Source organism: Tenrec ecaudatus (genome assembly GCF_050624435.1).
Source record: "Tenrec ecaudatus isolate mTenEca1 chromosome 6 unlocalized genomic scaffold, mTenEca1.hap1 SUPER_6_unloc_1, whole genome shotgun sequence".
In the NCBI taxonomy this organism is placed as follows: domain Eukaryota; kingdom Metazoa; phylum Chordata; class Mammalia; order Afrosoricida; family Tenrecidae; genus Tenrec; species Tenrec ecaudatus.
In genome coordinates, this window is record NW_027457605.1 from 28817 (window position 1) to 50696 (window position 21880).

The following is a 21880-nucleotide window of genomic DNA, read 5'->3' on the forward strand; positions in this document are numbered from 1 at the left end:
AATTCATAGGCCTTGAACCTGAGAGGGGTTAACAGGAGGCTGTGCCGCTACGAGAGAACACTTGAATCTTGCTGAGGTTCGAGACAAATGGACAGCAGGACAGGGAGGAACTGCAAGCAGCAGGGTCGGGGGAAGAGTCCACACCGTTACTGACACAGAGAGAAGGAGCCAGCTTTTGGTCTACTGTGAGACACCATCGGAGAGCCTGTAAAGGGGTACTCAGGAGGGTAAAGGGGCACCCATGAGGGAAAGAAAGAGCCCTCTAGTCTTTGCCCTGGAAAGTCAAGCCCTGTTGCTTACATCACAGTCCAGGCAGCTAAATATTCCCGCCATTTCCATATATACCTGTTGTCTTTCTGAATTCAAGCATCCGGAACTGAATCAGCACTGAATAATGACTTCTTTCAGGAAAAGATAGCTAGTCCATGGCTGCTCTCTTGATTCGGATACACAGGGACCTGTGGACAGAGTGCAGCACCCCGCTGGTTTCCAAGGCAGGGGTCTTTCCCCACGCAGAGGCTGTTGAGTGTGGACCCGAGTCTTTTGATTGGCACCTGGTTATTTGACCTTGGTGCTACCAGGTCAGTCAATCAGAGACAGTTCCCACCGAAAACTAGAGTATGACATTTAAAGTTAAAAAAGAAATAGGAAAATGACCAAGGTTTAACTAAAAATAGTAAAGCACGCAGAATTACAAGAGAAGGATCAATCAAAAGAAAAGCATGGAGGAGAGAGATTTTATCCTATGAGTTCAGACTACTGCCAAGAATCAATCACTTTCAGACCGTGGTGCTAAATGTGTTTGGAGGAAGCAAAAGTCACAGAAAACAATGGAAGGAGTGTATTGGAAAGTGGATTATTAAAGATACAATTAGGTTAAAAATGTATCACCTTACCACTTGATCTCTCTTTTGAGCCTTTTAAAATTAGAACAAATTTAAACTAAACTAAGTACAACAAGGTTTTTTAATATTTCGACTGAGATAGAAATATATCAAGTAAGTAATTGGATGAATGGTTTCCTCATGGCACAGTGGGGGAGGTTGTAGGGAAATGGCGAGCTAATGACAATGGATACACGAGGTAAATGTTCTGAAATTGATTGTGGTGATGATTGTATTACTTTTAAAAAATATGATTGAATTATTGTATTATATGTGAATTATATGCTAGTGAAATGGTTAAAAAAGAAAATGGAGGAACAAAATGAGAGATTCAACAAGGAAACTGAAACTTAAAAAGGAAAGAAAATTGGAAAACAAGGCAAAGTAGTAATATAATAGGAGAGAGACCATAGTAGAGGTCAACAGACAAACTGTAGAATGAGTGAATTAAAAGACAAAATAACAAGCCTCAAGAAGAAGAAACAAAAGAAAAGGTAATATTTGATTTAATTAGGAATCAGTCTAATATAGACATTCCAGAACTCTATAGTAATAGTAAAGACATAGATATTATTTTTCAAGCGATAACCATAGAGATGATCAGAACTGAACAGAGAAACAAATACGAGAAGCTACATGAGCAGAACTTTGAGCAGGAATCAGAGGAGGGATGACATTGATGTTGCTGGATCTTAGATGAAAGAAAACATCCTTACCAGTAGTTTACTTGTGTTTTATTGATGTGAGAATGGCGAGACTTAGTTTTGTGTACTCTGAACATGTCACCAGTAGAGACTGGTTCCTGAAAAAGCACAATGTGATAGTTAGGGGGGGTTTTTTTTGTTTGTACCTGGCTCCTGTAAGAAGATGTGGGTGGAGGATAGCCTGCCAGCCAGGTTGCAACTTGATGACCTCCTTAGGAGGTGCGATGAAATAAATGGCTGCCTGGAGACCGGGCGCCTCTTTCTCTATCCTTTCACCTTCCTGCTGGTGAGTCACTATGAGAACTCTCGGATCCACGGCCATTGGAACCACGAGACTTTGCACCCACCGGCCTGTGATCTTCTTGCATTCTGCATCATGGCATGTGACTGCATGAGTCCAATGAGGGACTTACGGACTCGTGTCGGCACAGTGAAAAAGCAGAAGGCCCTCACAGAGATTAACTGACACAGTGACTGCAACAATGACCTTGAAAAGAACAATTGTGAGGACAGTGGAAGACCAGGCAGTGTGTCCTTCTGTTGTACACAGGTCACTCTGAGTGGAATTTACACCACAGCCAACAACAACAACCAACAGCCACAACCGCCCAACTACCCAACCACAACCAGTCACCCCGCCCAAACCAACTGCAACCAAACACAATCCATGGATGTCAACCAAAAGAGACAAAGATTAACTCCCAGCCGTCTTCTAATAAAACTCTTCAAAACCAAAGCAAAAGAATTCGGAAAGCAGCAAGAGACAAAGATCAGTGTAACTTACTGAGAAGCATTCATAGAATCAGTGTACATACCCCCCAGCAATTTTAGACAATGGAACAAAATGTATAAATTATTAAACAAAAATGATCTCTAACTAAGAATCCTCTACCCAGAAAGATGTCACTTAAAAACAAGTGTGGAAAATCACGATATTTTCCGCAACCAAATGCTCTGCGAATTCGCCACTACCAGGCCAACGCTGCAAGTATGAAGAGAATGCACCAAGGGAACAGCAAGGCCATCACATAATTGCCTGGATTTATGCACTGCAAGAGGCAACATGAAACAAACTTCTAACTAAGATCACAATACTTTGTTCCATGTAGAATGGGAGAGAAATGGGGAGCAGAATGCCTAGACTTTCTTTGTTTGGCTGGCAAGCAGAAGATGGAAACCAAAATAAGAGAGTCAAGTGTTGTCTGTGGGTCACTGGAAGAAATAACTGCCTTCAGCACACAAGAAGGTGCCCTGGTGGCATAAGGGTAATCCATTTGTTGCTAACTACCAGGTCAGCAGTTTGAAACCAACAGCCACTCTGTAAGCGAAAGAAGGGGCTTCCTTCTCCCATAAAGAGTTAGGGTCTGTGAAATGCACAGTGACAGTTCTACCCTGTCCTTGTAGGGTCACTGTGAGCTGGAATAGACTCAATAGCAGTGAGTTTGGTTTTGGGTTTGGTATTATGCAGACCAATTCCAACATTGTGGCAACCGGTTTTGCAGACTCACCCCCCAACCCCCAGATTATATACAATCTGAGTACAGGGATAATATGGTAATCATGGAGGTTTGCCCCATCATACCTTATATGTTAGGAATTGAAGACAAACATTAGAATGAGATTATTAAAAAAATTTTTTTTTAGTAAAACCCTTCCGCGGACCCATGGTGGCAATTTATTATGCTCTGTTTTATGTCAGTGGTAGCCATTTTTTAAACCAAAAATTGGTGATCATTATTTAATGAGTGGGCAGAATATTTGAAATCCAAGCTCCCTTGAAAAACTTAAGGCAGATATACGATGACCACATCTTTACTTATTTTGAGGAATAGGCTTATGAACTATTATTTAAAGAATAATAACAGTGAGCAAGTGGAATAATACATTTAACTCATTTTTCCCTAGAAGACAGAAAATTTGCAAATTCAGTGTTTTTTTAGAGACATAAGCACATTTAGAGCAATCAGAAATGAAAGTAACTATAAAGGATGGAGGGTGGGGAGAGCATTTATGGTGAGGTTGGAGTTGCCATTGATTTTAGATGCCAATAAAAGGGGAGAGAGCGTGACACATGTTAAGAGCTCACATTTGTTATACCTTCTACAACCCCAGAGACAGGTTTTATTGTGCCCATTTCCCCATGGGAAACATTCGTTCAGAGATGTTACCTGATTTGAAAGCCCGTGCTGTTCTGCTCCATACTGTCTTCTGTTCAGTCACTGTAAAATCCCAGGCCAACCAACGTCAATCAGGATCTAATTGAATCCCTCTTATTCCTCAACTTAGTCATATTAACTATCTGTGAATGGAAATGTCACGAGAATTTCTTGAGCGTCCTTTCAAGATCTTTAATAACATCATTTTTCAGAACTGAATGAAGAGTTTTCTTCTCTGGGAAACTGCACTTCCTCAGGCTTAGTTAGTGACCTATAATATGTTGTTGCTGTGCTTGTTATGTGCTACTGAGTCAATTGTGACCCACAAGGACCTCACGGGACCCCGTAAAGCTGTCCATACAGCGTTGTCTGTCGTCTTTATAGAGCAAATGGCCTGGTAGTTCTTTTGTGGAGCAATGGGGTGGGTTCAAACTACCGCCCTTTCAGTTAGCAACCAAACCCCTCACTCTTTTCATTACTAGGGCGAATTCTATTATTTGTTGCCGTGTCGTTAGATTAGTTTTATCTCTCTGTGCCTGTCTCTCCCACAAAACTCTCAACTCCTCCGATGCTTACTATTAAAGAGTGGCCCATAACACGGCAGCCTCAGGATCATTTAGGAGCACTAAGAAAAACAGACTCTCAAAGTCTTTCCCGGATCTGTTGTTGGTATTGTGGGTTGCCAATTTAATGGAGCACAGAGCAACCTATGTACAACAGATGATACGCAGTCCAGTTCTGGGTTACCCTGAAACACTGTTATCTTGGAACCCACTGTGTAGACTTCTGTGAGAATCGGTCTGTGTTGACCAGGGACCGGACCTTCTGGATCACATGTCCAGAGTACGCGAGACAAAGCCTTTTCATCCTTGCATCTAAAGAGCATTCTGCCTGTACTTCTTCTGAGGCAAACTTGTTTTTGTTCTGGAAGTCCATGGTTCTTTCAGTATCCTTCACCAACACCATGATTTATAGGCATCAATTCTTATTTATTGCTCGGTTTTTACATACACGAGCTAATGGAAAAGAATATGGCTTGAGTCAGGCACACCTTAGTCCTCAAAGTTAGCTCTTTAGCACTTTAAAGAACTCTTTTTTCAAAAGATTGCCCCAATGTAATAGATCATTTGATTTTTTGATTGATGCTCCGATGGACATTGATTATCGGTACAAATAAAATGAAAGCCTTGAGAACATGAATCTTTTCTCAGTTTATCATGATGTTGACTTGGGTCCATTGTTTTCTTCACATGGATTTGCAGTCTGCTGAAGGCTACACTCTGATCTTCATTAGGAAGTGTTCCAAGTCCTCTTCACTTTCAGCAAGCAAGCTTATCTCATTTATATATTGCAGGTTGTCAATCTACTTCCAGTCCTGACGCCATATTCTTTAAAACATCCAGAATCTCAGATTACTTGCTCAGGACACAGATGGAATAGACACAACCCAGACACATTTCCCTTCTGCTCTAAACCTCACAGCATTCCGTTGTTCTGTTCTAACAGTTGCCTTGTGGTCTCTGACAGCTTCTGCATGCCTTCAGTGAAGTGTTCTGCAGTGGTCATTGTTTGCAGTGTTCTCCATAATTTGTTAGGATGCTCACAGTCAAATGCTTCTGTGTAGTCAATAAAATACAGGTAAATAAGCTTCTGGTCTTCTCTGCTTCTTGCCAGGATCCCCCGACTCCCCCAATGGCGTCTCTAATTCAGCATCGTCTTTGGGACGCAGCTTGAGCTTTGGCAGCTTTCTGTCCACTCACTGCTGCAGCCATGGTTGAATTATCTTCAGTAAAGCTTTAACTGCATGTGATACTCGAAGGGGCACTGAATGATTTAATGTGGTTCTTCTGGCCAAAGTCTCTAACTCCCATAAACAACCTTTCCATGCATGGGTCTGGTAAGAAGGTGGGGATAATACTGATCAGATTCACTTGTGAGTCATTGAAAACAGGATTCCTGGGAGTGCCATCCTGCTGTGTATCACCTGAGAAGGAAGAGTAGGGATGTCCTTATCAGCAGGACGCAAGAGTGGACCAGAGATGACTGCATAGGGTCCTTCTGGATCCAGATGACAGTTATCGCAGCAGAGGGGCAGCTGTCACACCAGGAGCTAGAGCATGAGAGGGGAGGGCTGGGTTTCCGAGCTGAGATTAGGGCTGTTGTTCAGGAGGCAGACTTCTCCAGTGGGGCACCTCTGGGTTCTTAAAAGAGCTGGGTTGCTGATCCATAGAGCTTGAGCTGACTGCCTTTGGATTGAGGGTTACAGCAAAAGGGTACGCCAATTTGGCCGTATTAACAGACCTGTGACTTTGTCACACACATGTCCTGGTTAGCAACTACCCTGAGCACCTCTTATGGGCATTACAATTTGTTAACTTCTTTAATAAATCATTTAATCGTGGATTTGGTCTCTGAGTTGCTGTGTAGCCACTTCAATGGATATTGGAATCTAGAGAAGTAAAATAGAGAACGCTAAGACAATTCAATATTAAAGATATTGTTTGATAATGTAGGTACAAGGGGGCTTTAAAAAGTTAGTGGAAATTCATTTTCCTAATCTCTTTTCTTTTTCACAAACTTTTGAAAAGCCTGGTATTCAATTGGCTCACCTTTCTTTGGAATGGGAACAAATAGGCATCTTTTCAGGCTGTAGTCTGGTTACTATCTTCCAAACAGATAGCCATCTTCTAAACAGATGTGTGAGTGTGTCCAGGGTTGGAGCCATTTATTGAAACTTCTGAATGGGTGTGTCATTAGTTTCTTAGTGCTGTCAGTTCTTGATTATATTTTTGTTGTTCAGTATCTGGTCTATGATGTTGGTGTGATATTGCCAGGTCATCTTTGATTTATTACAACACTATATGTAGCAGAACACTATCTGGTCTTGCACCATCTCCATAATTGTCATGGATGAGCCCATTGTAACAGCCATTCTGGAAAGCCATCTTTTGTAGGGTTTCCCTCTTGTTTTGCCGAATCTTTCAATATTATGACTGAACCCTTTCCTTTTCAGTTCTTTCAACTTGAAAAATATTGGGTATGTTTTTCCTTCTTAGTTGTTTATTTCCAGGTGTTTGAATTTTTCATGATAACAACCTCTAGGTTTTGAAACCTTCTGTGTAACTCTTTTGATTCAGCATCTCTCTATTGGCTTTAGCTACCATTCTGTGCCCCAAAGCACATTTCCGGGTCCCCTCTGTTTTTAATTTTTAAAAATTTTTCTGACTTTGCCTTTTTAATGTATGGTATCCTTTTTTTTTTTTTCAAAGCTATGTATTCAAATATTTTTACAAAGCAACTCTATCACCTTCAGAGTACTCTCCATTACACTTAACACATTTGTAAAATCTGCGATTCCATTCTTGGAAACATTTTTCAAACCCATCTATTTGGATGGCTGATAGCGCCTCCCTCGCTTTTGTCCTCACCTCTCTATGTCATCAAATTACTGTCCATTCATGTCCCTCTGCATTCACAGAAACAAAAAGAAGTTGCCCGGAGCAAAGTCAGGTGAGTAAGGTGTGTGGGGAAGAGAGGCATGCCCTTTTTGGCAAAACCTGGCACAATGAGATGGCTACATGAGCAAGTGTATTGTCATGGTGGCAAAAGCAGTGTCCCTTCTGCCACAGATCAGACTTCTGTCACACAACATTACGAGATCTTTCACAACCTCTAAACAGAAAGTGTGATTAACAGTTTGACGTAGTGGAATGAACTCCAAATGCACTATCCCCCATTATATCCAAAAAACAAAAACAAATGAGAATCGTCTTGATCTTTGATTTCACTTGATGAACTTTTTTTTGGGCAAGGTGACAATGCGTCTTCCATTGGCTTGACTGGTGTTTGGTTTCGGGGTATAAAGAATAGCACCATGTCTGTTTACCAGTAATGACCTTGGAGAAAAATGTTGGGGGCATTTCAGAGTTGTTCTTTCAGAGCACAGGCATGTTTCCACGGCTCTTTTCCCTGGTCAGTCAGAACCCATGGAACAAACTTTGCAGCGTCCCTTCTCATTCCTAAATCTTCCGTTACAATTTGCTGAACTGAGCTCAGATAACGTCCCCATCTCTTCAATGGTCTGTCATTAGTCTTTGAGCACAAGTGCACAGATTTTGTCATCATTTTCGTCTGTTTGGGAAGCTGACACACATCCAGGACGAGGTTTGTCATCAATCGACATTTCACTTCTTCATTTTGAGGCGTTGGTACAGGTCTTTCTAAGTCTAGGAAGTCTAGCGGTCTTTCACTTAGTGTAAGAACACGCGGTGGTGTTTTCAGTGCCAGAGGCTTAAAGGGAGTTGATTGAATAAGGTCAAGATCTGCTGGTCTTGAAAATGGAATGTCTTCATTATTTCCTGCCACAACAATCCTCTCTGGGACCTGCATTATCACACTAGCATTTGGAGAGCCGTCTTGAAATCCTTGTTCTAGGTCAGAATTCGGCGGTGCTACTTTTAACTTCTCTGGGACCCTCATTCGCTGACTGATACCTTCGGTGTATTCCATCTCATACTGGATGCGACTGATTTCCGCCATCTCAGCAGCAGTGGGGGAAGGAAATGCTGCCCCACTCACCAAATGGGTAACTACTACTGCTTCTGGGCTTCATAGTAAATCCTTTAACTTGCTTCAAAGGGCATGTGTTGGATTTAGAGCCACTTGGTTCCCAAAAAACACCCTCCAGTTTTTTTGTTTTTTTTTTTAGCATATATGGTGTGGTCTTAGTTCAAGGTTTTTATGTACATGAGGGTGCTTAAAAAAAATGGAAAAACTCCATCATCTCTGAATTCAAGCTTACGACTTTTCTGAAGCCCCCTCATGGAAACCATTCGTTTAAGTTCTTTTCCAAAAAGTCCTACGGGGAACAAAAGGGGCCCTGGGCCCGCTGGAGGGTCCCCGGCGAGGGCCGCCGCCCGCTGGCTCCCGGGGCGCTCGGGGGGGCGCTCTCGGAGGCCGTTGGCCGAGCGCACGGAGGCGCCGGGGCGAAGCACCGGCCAGAGCGGCCCTCAGCGGGCCGAGAGAGACTCAATGTATGGTATCCTTGATATGATCCCACAACTCATCTGGTCTAATGTGTCCTATCTATTTTTGAGATGGCCTTTTAAATCCACGCTCTATTTTGGCTTTCATGGATTTCTTTTTTCAGCTTCAACTTGAACTTGCATATGAGCCATTGATGATCTCTTTTCATGGCTGTTCCTTGACGTTGTTTTGTCTAATGAAATTGAACTTTTTCCATCTTGTCTTTACACAGATAAAGTTGATTGATTCTTGTGTATTCTAACCAACCATTTCCATGTGTATAGTTTATTCTGTTTAAAAAAGGCATTTCAATGAATAGGTAATTGGTCTTGAAATGTTTTATCAAACAATATTCAGCATTTTTTCTATGACCAAAGTCATATTTTTAAACTGATTTTTCTTTGTTCTCAACTTTCACATCTAATCCCCTCAGACCTACTTAGAATTGCACTTTAATGAAATCTCTAGATGTTTTACCTATACTTTACAGGTTGCTAAATGCCATGTTATTACATGGTGAGCACTCATTTGAGCAAATAGAATATATATACATATATACATATATATACATACATACATACATGCAGTAGACCCACTGTTACTGTGTTTCTTCCTTTGGATAGTTGTGGGCAGTGCTATTCTAAAACGTTGGTCACCTGGAGCTCAGTGCACATTAAGTCCTTACTTTCCTTCCCCCCCCTCTGAGCCTGAGGACCACTGATATACATTCTACGCTGTACATTTGCCTACTTTATTGCTTATTTAGGTGGGATTGTGCAACACCTGTCATTTTCTCTCTGGGTTATTTCACTTTGCAGAATGCTTTCTAAGTTCATCTATTGTAGTATGTGTATGTTAACTTCATTTATGTGTATGGAGTAAGTAATATTCCATCGTATGTGTGTACCTTCTTTGGGTGAGACACATAGTTGTCAGTTAATAATTACAAGGCTGGCTGTCTGAAATTATCAAGAAACTCTGCAGAAGAAAACCCTGCCAGTCTATTTCTGTAAAATTTCAGCCATGGAAAACTCTATGGAACAAACTTCCCCTCTGACATCCACGGGGTCCCCATGAGCCAGCGTAGATGACAGCAGATTTCATAGGTATGCACAGACATTTTGCTTATCCATTCATTTGTTGACAGGCATTTTGGTTGTTTCGAGTTTTTACTATTATGACTAATGCTACAATGAACATTGGTATATAAGTATCAGTGTCCTGCTTTTAATTTTTTGAACATATGCCTAGGAGTGGAATTGCTGTCTTATGTGGTCATTGCATTTTTTAAAATACTTTTATTGGGGACTCTTACATCCCTTATCACGATCCATACATTCATCCAGTGTGCCAAGCACATTTGCACATATGCCGCCACCATCATTCTCAAGGCATTCTATTCCCAATTGAACCCCTGATATCAGCTCCCCATTTCTTCCCCTACCTCCCCTCCGCACCCACCCTCACAAACCCTTGATAAGTTATAGATTATTATTTCCATATCTTAATCTTACCTTGTCCCCCATCATTCCTCACCCACTTTTCCATTATTTGTCCCCCTTGGAGGGGGTTCTTGTTGATCATTGTGGTTGATTCCCCCTTTCTTCCCCCACTATCCCCTAATCCTCCTGGTATCGCCACTCTCATTGTTGGCCCTGAGGGTTTATCTATCCTGGATTCCCTGTGTTTGGGGCTTTTATCTATAGCAGTTGGCATGCTCTGGTCTAATCCAATTTGTAAGGTAGAATTGAGGTCATGATAGTGGGGTGAAGGAAACACCAAAGAACTAGAGAAAAGTTGTGTGTTTCATTGGTGCCACACTGCACCCTGACTGACTCATCTCTTCCCTATGACCCCTCATTTTTAACTTTTTGAGAAGCCACAAATCCAATTTCTTTTTCTTGTGTTTAGGAGGGTTGGACACTGGCTCCCTGGGGTGGTTAGAGGCATGCTTCAGAAGTGTTGATTGGCAGAGGTCTAATCCCTCCACTGCTGGGGGGTCTGAGCTGTATGGTCTGTGGGACAAAGGAGAGTCCTTCTTCTTATGCAGGGCTGAGTAACTATAGCCACATGTCAACTCTTCTGCGCCAATATGTCCTGGGCAGGAGCAACCAACTCTCAACACAAAGCTGTTTTGATGCCAAGAAGTGGGAATAGAGAAGTAAATCTAAAACTTCATTTTTAGAGCTCCTTCAGAGATGACGAATATTTCCTCTCCTTAATTATTTATGGTGTTACCTTGGTGGTATTTATAGAGTGTGATCAGCTTCCCTCCTTGATGCTCATTCTGGAGACTGTGTAAATTTAGTTTCCCCGAGTGTGTCTCATATGTCTTTTCCATGGAGCCAAGACTGACATGCATTCTATCTCCCTTTACTGACGCTGTGATTTATCTTCATTGTTACTAAAGTGCTGGGGTCAGAAGAGCTCCAGCTTATGGTCTTTGGCTGGTTTAGATTCACGGCTATCTGCCTGATTGTTTTAAATGCCTTTCATAAGAGACATATCTGAAAGTTGCATGCAGATTTCTTTTATTATTTTCTATTGCCAGTCTATGCAAACTTTGAAATGTCATAGAGTGGGTAAGTATACCATTGTCCTGCTGCATGCACTTAACTATGGTTAAGCACAACACTAATAAGCCTTTTAGGTAGGTCTGCAGTGGGAGCTGACCTGCTACTCCCAGGGACAGAGGAGATGCGTTTTTTTTCTGTCAGCATGTACAGTTCACAGTCTTGGAGATCCTGGAAGTAGTTTGACTCTGTCCTACAGTGTCACGATGAGTCAGAATTGATTCAACAGTGGCTGCTTTGTTTTTTGGATTAGTTTTAAACAGGATGAAACAGACTATAGGAGAAGCAGGATGTGTGTGTGTGTGTGTGTGTGTGTGTGTGTGTGTGTGTGTGAGAGAGAGAGAGAGAGAGAGAGAGAGAGAGAGAGAGAGAGAGAGAGAGACAGATATCAAGGTATCAAGGTTTGGTTTTAATATGACTGATAGATATTTGAGTGGAGGTATCAGTTGGCAGCTGCATTTACAAATCTGAAATTGTAGGGAAAGTCTTCAGTTTTAATATCTGAAAACTAGATATGATATATGATTAGCAAGATCTTAAGTGTAGACAGCCTGTGGAAGAAGCCTATGGCTTGCAATCCGGATCTCTCTACCATTGAGGGAAGAAAGAGGAGGAGCCAGCCAAACTTGGGAGTGCTTAAGTGGGAATAGAAGTCAAATAACAAAAGTGTTTCAAAGAGAACACATGATCGCCTGTCCCAAGCACTGCTGACAGGGCAAGCATGCATTGTGAAGTCATTAGTAGGGTACTTTTGGTGCGTCTAGTTCTGGTAGACTGTTGGGGGCCCAGGTGGTGCTTTGGGCTGACTACCAACCACAGTGTCAGGGCTTCAAACACATCAACTGCTTCATGGAGGCAAGTTGAGGCTTTCTGCACCCTTGAAGATTTACAGCCTTGGAAACCCAACATGGAGTTGGAATCAACTCAGTGACATTGGATTTAGTGTTGGTTTTCTGGGTATAAAAGCCTGGTTAATGAACTGTGAAAAGAATTGTATGAGCCCCAATAAATTGTTAAAATTAAAAAAAAAAAAAAAAAGCCTGGTTGTAGTTCATGAGCAACTTAAAAGCAGGGGATATACGTTTCAAAACACCCCATTTATAATTGTCTCTATATTATATGCCCACTTTCATGCTGGTTCATATTACATTTTATGTTGTTTATTATAATATAGGAAACTCTTTTGAGTATCATTGATATAAAAGGGAATGGAAATATGGGACAATAATTGGAGGAACAGAGGTTAAGGGTTTTTCGGTTTTTAATTTTAACAAAGGAGACAAAACAGAGTATGTGCCTACCGAGGAGAATGATCCAGGAGGCAGGCATCAGTTGGTGATGCAGGAAACGGGGAAGGCATTTTGGCAGTGACGTCTTTGTTCAAGTAAAAGGGGATGGAATAAGGACTTGGCCTTGGACAAGAGATTAATCAGTTGATCTGTTGGAATGAGAGGAAAAGCAAAAGATGCCCTTTTGATGTTCATATTGTCCTTTTGCTGTTAATCTGTGTGTCATTTAAGATGCCGTGAAGAGTAGTGGTGCTACAACACAGCTTAAGCACCGGGATGGCTTTGACAAGTTCGTTTATTTTCTCATGGTTTCAGGGCTAGAAGTCAGAACTCAAAATGCCAGATCTAGGGGAAGGCTTTCTTCCTCTGTTGACTCTAAGACAAAGTCCTTGTCTGCCCTCAGCATCTGTGGGCTTGGCATTCCTTGGAGATTTCCATCTGTATGGACATCCCTCTTTCCCTGAATCTAGGCTCTCAGGGCAGGGATCCCGGTGAAAAAGACACACTCTGCTGGCTTTTCTTTCACTGTGGTGGGGAGGGTCCTCTCTCTCTCTTCTTATCTCCCCGGAGGATTCTCCTGACACTGGACGAGGGGCCTTATCTTGACTAGGGCTGTTGCCTCCCACTGAATCCTGCCTCGGTGACATAACAAACATAACATAATCCTCATCACCATGACCTAGTCCAGCTTCAGCTATACATAGAAGATCACGAAGTGGGGGAGTAATAAAATCACAATACAGGAAATCATGATCCAGCCAAGCTCACCCATCTTTTGAGGATACACAACTTAATCCATGCCATTACTTATCAACATCTAGGCACTGCTATGAAGTGCATGGTATGAATCTAGTCAATTCTGACTCACACTGACCTTATAGGACAGAGCAGAATTGCCACTTTTGGTTTCCAAGGCTGTAAATCTTTACAGGAACCAAAAACTTATCTTTTTTCCATTGGAGCGGCTGGTGAGTTCAAACTTCAGACCTCGAGGGCTACGCACTCTGTGGTCTTGTTTTATTTGTAGGCTCCCGTAAAGTGCCTGGTACACAGCAGGCATGCAATACATGTTGGAATGAATAAATGAAGACACTGCTTCTATGTCTTATTTCCTCACCTGGAATTGGATCATTTCCATCAATTCTTAACAACCAGATTGACTCAATCATGCGTTTCTTGTCTGGTCCTGCAGATAGCTTGACAGACTGGTGGAGTTGATTGATAGAAATAGCTGCATTTTTACCAAAATCGGTGATGGTGCTTAAGATTAAAATCAGTGACCCTTACTCTGTCATTTTGTAGTGGTCCTAGTTATAGTTTTAACTTGAATTTATTAGTTACTTCATTTCAAACCTTCTGAAAGCTATATATTTTTCTCATGATACATTTGCCATTTATATCACAGGAAAATGTTACTTGTACAATGTGTTTGCTGGACAGAGTGGATTCCAAGGACACTCATATATGTGTAAGAGAGAGCTTTATATCAAGAAGTAATTCTGCATAAATAAAATATCCCAGTATAGTCCTGATAAAGTCCTTATGTCCAATACTAGTCTGTAAGTCTGATCTTAGTCCATAAATTCCTCTTCAGACTCACACAGCTGCAAGCCATGATGCAAAATGCAGGAAGATCACAGGCTGGTAGGTGACAAGTCTTGTGGATCAAATGGTGGTAGAAGCATCACAGGGCTCTGGAAGGTCTCTGAGTGGCTTGCCAGCAGGAGGGTAAAGGCAGAGGGAAGAGAAAAAGAGAGAGCGAGAGAGAGCGAGAGCGAGAGCGAGAGCGAGCGAGAGAGAGAGAGAGAGAGAGAGAGAGAGAGAGAGAGAGAGCGCCCAGGATCCTTCATATGAGAAGACCATGCCCAACAGGAGGCATCATCAGGCTGTGACCTGATTGACAGACTGGACTCCACCCCTACATTTTCATATCTTCAAGTTGATATGAAAATAATGTAACTAAAAAATACAAATACTAAATTACTGAATATATGTTAAGCTTTTTAATAATGATGATTATATTATCTCTGATCTTTGTACCTTAATGCTTTTTACCTCATTTAACTAGAGACCATGTTTTCTTCATCATTAAATAAAAAATACTTAGCCTTGACCATGGTACAAAATTCCCCCCAAAGAACAAAACACCCACTGCCATTGAGTCATTTCTCTCTCTCAATCTCTCACACACACATGCACACCTGCTCCTCCTGTAGTCTTTTTCATCCCTATTAAAAATAATCAAAAAACTAAACCAACTGCCATTGAGTAATTCTGATTCATAGTGACCCTGCGGGACAGAGAGGCAGGCAGTGTCCCTTAGAATTTCCGAGGCTGTAAACCTCAATGGAAGCAGATGGCCTCATGCTGCTCCTGAAGTGTGAGTTTGAAGTGGTGACCTCTCAGTTAGCTGGTGGCTTTGAACCACTGACCTTTTTGTGAGCAGTCCACCACTTCTCGGATTATTATGGCACCGAGCACGTGCTAATTAAATATCTGTTGACAGTGAATTAGTTTCTATGACAGTTGCTGTTGTATAGGCTAGATCCCCTTCCCTATTTGATGTCCCTATTGCTCCGTTTTAGTGATTTTACTCCTAACTGCTCACACCTGAGAGTCCCAAAACAAGAGCAATTGACTAGGGGAGCTCCTTGCCCAGCTGTCTCAAGAACAGGAAGTGCCTGAGGTTTTATGCCCGCCCTTAGCACTGAGCAGCCAATGAGGCCTGGTCCAGGCTCATGGGAGCCAGCCAATCACGCAGGACACACTTTCCAGATCATCGAGGCCCTTGTGGGTCAGTCTGTGCTCCAGATTTCACCTGAAATTGCAGCCTCGCTTGGATTCTCACGTTTCTGGATGCTGCTTTGCCTATTCCCTCGGAGGTATCTCCTGGGCACGCCTCTTTCCTGATCACCCACACACCCTACTTGTCTTGTGGCCTATCTCTTGGGAATTCCACCTAAAATACCGAATGTATACAGAATAGTTGATGCCAGGCACAGCAGGGACTCGGAATGACTGCATCTCCCCGAGTGTCAAGAGTGGCATGTGCTGCTCTTTCAGATGGGCTTTCCTGAGAGTGTCGGCTTTCTACCGCTGCCGACTAAATCTGTGGTGACTGGACCCAATTTTATATCTAACTTAGTTGCTGCATGAGAAGCAGCTTCATCATTTTAGTAGTTAATTGTTATTGAATTCATTGCAGATATCTTGACTGATTTGTGGAATTGATTGATGGAAGAGGTTATATTTCTGTCAGCCATTTTTGTTGGAAATGTGTTAGTCAGTAAATCTGGTATTGAATTATAGGTCTTTCAAGCTAAAGTCAAAATGTGTTTTCCTCGATTTTCTAGGCTTTTAGATTGTACTTATATCTTGACTGTACAGATAGTTTGCGATTGGCTCACCCCTACCCAGAAATTCTGTTGAAGGAAGTCCCGAGGAACGACTTCCAGACGAATTACCGTGATACACTTCTATGGAGCGGGTCTGCTCTGGGACATATCGAGCTGCTGCTTCAGAATTGACTTAAGAGCAGCTGCTTTGGTTTTCCCTTCTCTCTCCTTTTAATATAGATGGTAAAGAGTCACCTGTACAATCATGTGTTATATTGCGATGGGGTAGGCTAGGGTGTCTAAAGAAACAAAACCAATGACATAGATTGTTTATGGATTTGAAATCAGAAAAAAAAAAACCCTTGATATCAAGAAACAATTTCACATCAAGAATGCATCCCAGCTGAGGCAGGCGGATGAAACAGAACAAGTACCTTTAGCGGAAGCAGGGGGATCACAGGTGGGCGCAGAGTCCTGTGGATCCAGGGTTGGTGGGAAATGGCAGGGTGTTGAAACATGCAGGGTCTGCAGTCCACATGGGGCTGACGCTAGAGGCAGACACAATCTTGGCAAGCAGGGAAGGCGGCGGGCTTGAGAAAGAAGTTCTTGCTGTTCGCTTATAAAAAGCCACGCCCCCAAGGAGGCGTCACTAGGCGACTACATGATTGACAGGTTTGACTCCACCCCTGCCTCCACAAAAGTACCAAGTTAGTATAAGATCTAACCATTACACATGGACTACAGTTTTCCTTTGTAGTCTTTATGAACATAAATATCCATTTACATATACTAAATAAAATATTTTATACTGATTTGGGAAAATCACCAGTAAGAAAATAATAAATCCTTTTATCTGTAAAATGGGATTGGGAATAGGTGTTTTAGAATTGAAAAACACTGTAGAACTATCTGGTGGCAAACACCTTTATTTTATAAATGAGAACATTTGAGACCCAAGCAGGTTAAGTAATTTGCTCACCAGCATCCCACGTTCTTAGTGGCAGAGTTGGACTAAAATCCAACTCCCAGGACACTGCTCTCCACTGCTGTACAAAATACACATTTCTTATTCACACAATTGATATGAGGATTAGGAACCACATCTGTGAAAAATAGACTTAGCCTTTGGAAAGAAGGATGCTGGATAGCTTTATGAAAGCTTTATGGAAACTAATCTCATTTTAGCCTTTTCTGTACAATTGTTAGTTTTGTTCAGTTTTATGTTACTTGCCTTAGGATCCTTCTTGGCTGAGGACTAGATAATATACAGTGCTTGATTTAAAATCCATATTAAGGGTCCAGATTGTGCTGGAATATGAATGATGTTCAGCTGGGTTTGAGCCAGGAGCACTTGCAGAGTGCCCACCAGAATGAGGATTGTTGATGTCCAGGCAAGAATTTTCTATCCCTGGTTTGCAGATTGGGAACAAGACAGGTTTTTTCCAAAGAAAAGAAGGGGGCATAAATTATATTTCTGCCCTGCTCAGTAATACTTTCAAAGTTTGTTATAATATGTCTTTAACAAACCATGAATTTTCTCTCCTGCTGAGCCACCGTATCCTGACTATTTTCAGCATCGTTAGGGACCCATTATATTAATCCACCATACCTTCAAATCTCTAACAGGCGCACATAAGTGATCACTTTGAATATTTATTTTGAAGCAAGGTATAGAATTGTTCTCTTTGTCGTCTTGCAAAGGGAGGAAATTGTAACTTGCTCACCTTGGTTACTTCAATTGTTGTAGTTTGATTCTTTCAATTACAAAGTGCCTTGATATAATGGACAAAGGATATTGTTTAATTTTTGTAGTCCTTGAAGTAATTTGTGTAGGTTCATATTTGCACGATAGATACAACTTGAGACCAAAAGGCTAAAGTGCTGCGTCTGCATATGTTTTAGGTGCGGTTGTATGCAAGACCCGACGCCATCAGAAGAGGATCCGGGCACTACGCCCTCCATATAACAAAGAGACTAATTGAGTTTTATGAAGACTACTTTAAAGTGCCCTATTCTTTGCCAAAACTCGGTAAGAATTTTCTTGTTTATTTTTTCAGAAGGGCTCCTTGAAGGTGGAGTTTATTGGTTAAGATGCTTAGGACGCATGAACAGTCTAAGGGTTATATTTTTAGAGGCTATGATTTCACAAGAGGTAAAATAAAGTTTGGTGCTTCTGGATTCTTGCCACAAAGTATATGTATAATTATTTAAGAACTGATGTAGGTTTAGCATTTTAGAAGATAGCCAAAATAATTCTACTTTGTTAAAAACATGCGTAAAAGGTTCTTGGCAGTGTCACACTTCATGTTCTTAACTACCGTGTACAGTAGGCACTGCTACACGATTATTTTTTATATTAAGGAAATTGAGACCATGAAGTTTCCTATTCCTGCAGACAGCCATTAAATGAAGGAGCTGGGATGTCAAACACATTCTCTGTGATTCCCCAAAGTCTTCACTGTGACACTATGAGGAGGTGCCCATTGATTAGTGCTTGTTTCCTAACTCTCACATGCCGGGCTACAGTGTGTAAGCTGCCCCTCGGTTTTTTTCATTCAGCCACATGTTGGATGCCGAGTTATAGTAAGTTAAATAAAGAGAAGAGAGAAAGGAATTGCACTGGTCATGGGATTGTGTTCTCGAGTGTTCTTATGTTTCTTCCATGCACGAAAGTAGTATACTCAACACTGTTGGTTGAATGAATAAATTAATTACTTTTATTACTTTAACTTCAATGAGGCTGCTTTGGCAACGTCATTCTATGACTTTCCAGAAAGGTAGAATGCATACCCATTTTGAATGCTGAAGGTATTTTTTCTTCTGAGAAAATCTGTTTTGAAATCTCACATCACAACACTCCTTTGTTCCCCCCTCCCCACCGCTACACGTTTTTCCTTCCCAAGGGGATTTTTGATCAGGATCCACATCAAAAGTATTGCTCATTGGCAAGAACAAAGTGCTTTCATGATCACAGTGCTAGCGTTTCAACCACAGGTTCTTGTCCCCAGAGAATAGGCCTGTTTCATTAAAGTACCTGCCTGCTGTGTAGCTTTACTGGTCATACAATGAGCTGTTTAGAAAATAGACAGAATAGTTGACACTCTTACCACTAGGTGTAGCATGTGATGGAAAAGAATGAGATTGTACACATTTGAATTCATTTTAAAACACAGAACTTCAAATCCATAGGCAACGTGATTTTTTGTTTTCTGTTTTGTTTGCGTTTTTGTTTTATCCTCTCTCTCAAGTCCTCAGTTAGCCCCGGTTACACTGACATCTCCCTGGTGGGAACCCAAGGCAGGGAGGTGTACCTGACCTTATTTGCGCGGGAGGTGACACCATGCTCTGTACTCGGTCAAACAAACTGGAGCTTCCCAGCTTGACCCTAATGTCCCATTCACGAGTGCTTGTTGCAAGTTCAGCAGAGAATAAAATGTGGATCATTCTTTGTCTCTTTCAGGCCGGTAATTAGCAGAGGAACTCAATTTAAAACTTCAGGGGTCCCATGTAACTGTCAGCTTGCAGCAGGGAGCATTTCTGCTCCTCTGCTTCACTCCCAGCCGAACCATGTACGCTTTCTCTGTAGAAATGGACGCTGTTCACTGTGATGGTGACTCGCTAACATACTTTAGGGTGTATGGCATGGAATGATTTGACTTTACCCCGGCACAGTCAGTGTTATCTTGGGAAGATATCACAGCCCATGTGCTTTGTAAAATTTCTCTCAGTTTCTATGCATTCTATAGATATTTTCATATGTCTGTTAATGACATTATAAGTACATTTTCTATATAAATGCAGAAGTAGTTTGACAAAGTCTTAGCTTTTGTTATACATTGTGAATTGTATTTTCAAAAAAGGAATATTTTGGAATCAACTCGGTTTTTATGAATGACCCAGGCAGACTCGTTTTGGGTATTCGCTGTGGCTGTCTTACTATAGAGTCTATTTCACCCATCCTCTCTTCCCTTACCTATCTTCCCTTCCTGCCCTCTCTTCGACCTTCCCTCCTCCTCTCATTTCCTCTGCAGGTGTTCGTTGGGTCACTCACCTGTTGTAGACACTTAACTTTCTGATAGCCATAGAGTTGTGGATAAAAAATGCAAAACTTCATTCTATACTAATATTTAAAACCTATTAATTTGAGGCAAGTTAAATCATTAAGTAAAATATATAGCCTATCAGCTACAGATTAAAAGACAAAACAAAAACAACTCAATGCCATAAGATTGATGCAGACTCACAGCGACCTTGTAGGATAGGGTAGAATGCCCCTGTGGGTTTCCCAGACTGGAGCTCCTTACAGGAATGGAAAACCTCATCTTTTTCCCATGGAGTGGCTGGTGATTTTGAACTGCTGACCTTGGGGTTAGCAAAGGCAGAAAGGATGAATAGAAAGTGTGTGTGTGTGGCACTGTAGATGAAGCTCATATTTTTACTTGTTTTACTTTTTTCTTTTTGTAAATTGATTTTGTTGTGAATTGGGTGACGGTTTACAGAGCAGATCATCAGTTTTTTTCAACAATTAAACACATTTTGTTTCATCTCATGTACCATCACATATGTACTTCCTTTCTGTTACCCGTTCCCATCCATGCTTCTTTTCGAATGCTCTGAAATTTGTCCTTGGGGAAATGCTGCCCTTTGGGTCTTAATTGGTTGATTATACTCAGGTGTGCCTACCACACTAGCGCTGTTATCCCTCTTTGAGACCTGTCTGATGTGTGACTGAAACGTGAACTACAAGGGTGAGTCCAGTTACAGACCTGAGGAGTGACTAAGGATCATAGACTTCAGGGTGCCACCAGTCTCTCTCCAGCCTGTGAGCCCGGTCTCTTTTGTGATTCTGGAATCTGTACTGTATTCTCCTCTGCTCTACCCGAGCCTTCTGTGTAAGCCTTTCCATAGCAGGTGGAAGTGGTAGCCAGGCGCCACCTAGTGCTTTGTGTTTCATGGATGTGAAGGCTGATGTGTGCATGGCCCATACAACTATTAGACTAATTGTTTCCATGAGAGTTTCTATTTTTATCAGTCTTCTCTCCTCCCAGTGGGGGAGCAAAGGAGACCAGTAATTGTACCCTAGATGGCCACATGAGTTTTTCAGGCCTCAATCTCTACTCACCAAAGTAGGCCTTAGAACATCGCCTTCATGAATTACCTATGTCACCCTAACCATTGCTAATAAGTGTTTGGTTATGTCTAATAAGGTGTTGAGGTTTTTAAATGGGAAATCACAGAAGACACCATTGGGAAAATGGTTTTTGAGCAAAGGACTTAGGGTAGTAGAAAAATTAGCCCAATACATGGAAGAAATGATGGACACAAAGAGATGAACAGAAAATTTCAAAGGACAGCTTGAGAAGACAAAGTAAATTATTATGATTAATTGTGCAAAGACTTAGAGTTAGAACACCAAAAAGAAAGTACATAGTTGGCATATCTTTAACTGAAATAACTCATTATTAAAAAAGTCAAGCCTTCAGTTTCAATCTTGAAAGATTCTATCTGCAAAATATTGAATGATGGAGAAAGCATTGAAAGAAGAAGGAATACACAGTCATTGAACCACACTAATCAACATCTGTCCATTTCAAGATGTAGCATGTGACTAAGAACTAATGACACTGAAGGAATAGATCCAAGCTGTCCTGAAAGTATTAGCCAAAAACAAGGTTTCAGGAATCGATAGAATATCAATTGAAATGTTTCAACAAAGTGATGAACCACTGGGAGCACTCCTCTAGAAATTTGGAAGATGGCTGCTTTGTCAACTGACTGGAAGAAATCCATATTTATAATCATTCCAAATAAATGTGACTCAACAGAATAAGAAAATTATCCTTGATATCAGATGCAAGCAATATTTTGCTGAAGTAGTAAACAACAGTTGCAGTAGTTCATTGATTTGGAGCTG

At 41.4% G+C, this 21880-nt stretch overlaps 1 protein-coding gene across 5 annotated transcripts in view; it reads left to right on the top strand.

Moving 5' to 3' along the window:
• Nucleotides 1–17869: 17869 nt before the first annotated feature.
• LOC142435892 (thyrotropin-releasing hormone-degrading ectoenzyme-like) overlaps nt 17870–21880 on the top strand; it is a 373691-nt gene continuing 369680 nt past the window's right edge. For all 5 annotated transcript variants that reach the window (XR_012781655.1, XM_075539940.1, XM_075539939.1 and 2 more), the window contains exon 1: nt 17870–17995. Coding sequence is in view for 4 of the 5 variants with exons in the window: in XM_075539940.1 (XP_075396055.1) it covers nt 17954–17995 (42 nt within the window). In the remaining variant the exon portion in view is untranslated. The remainder of the gene's footprint in view (nt 17996–21880) is intronic.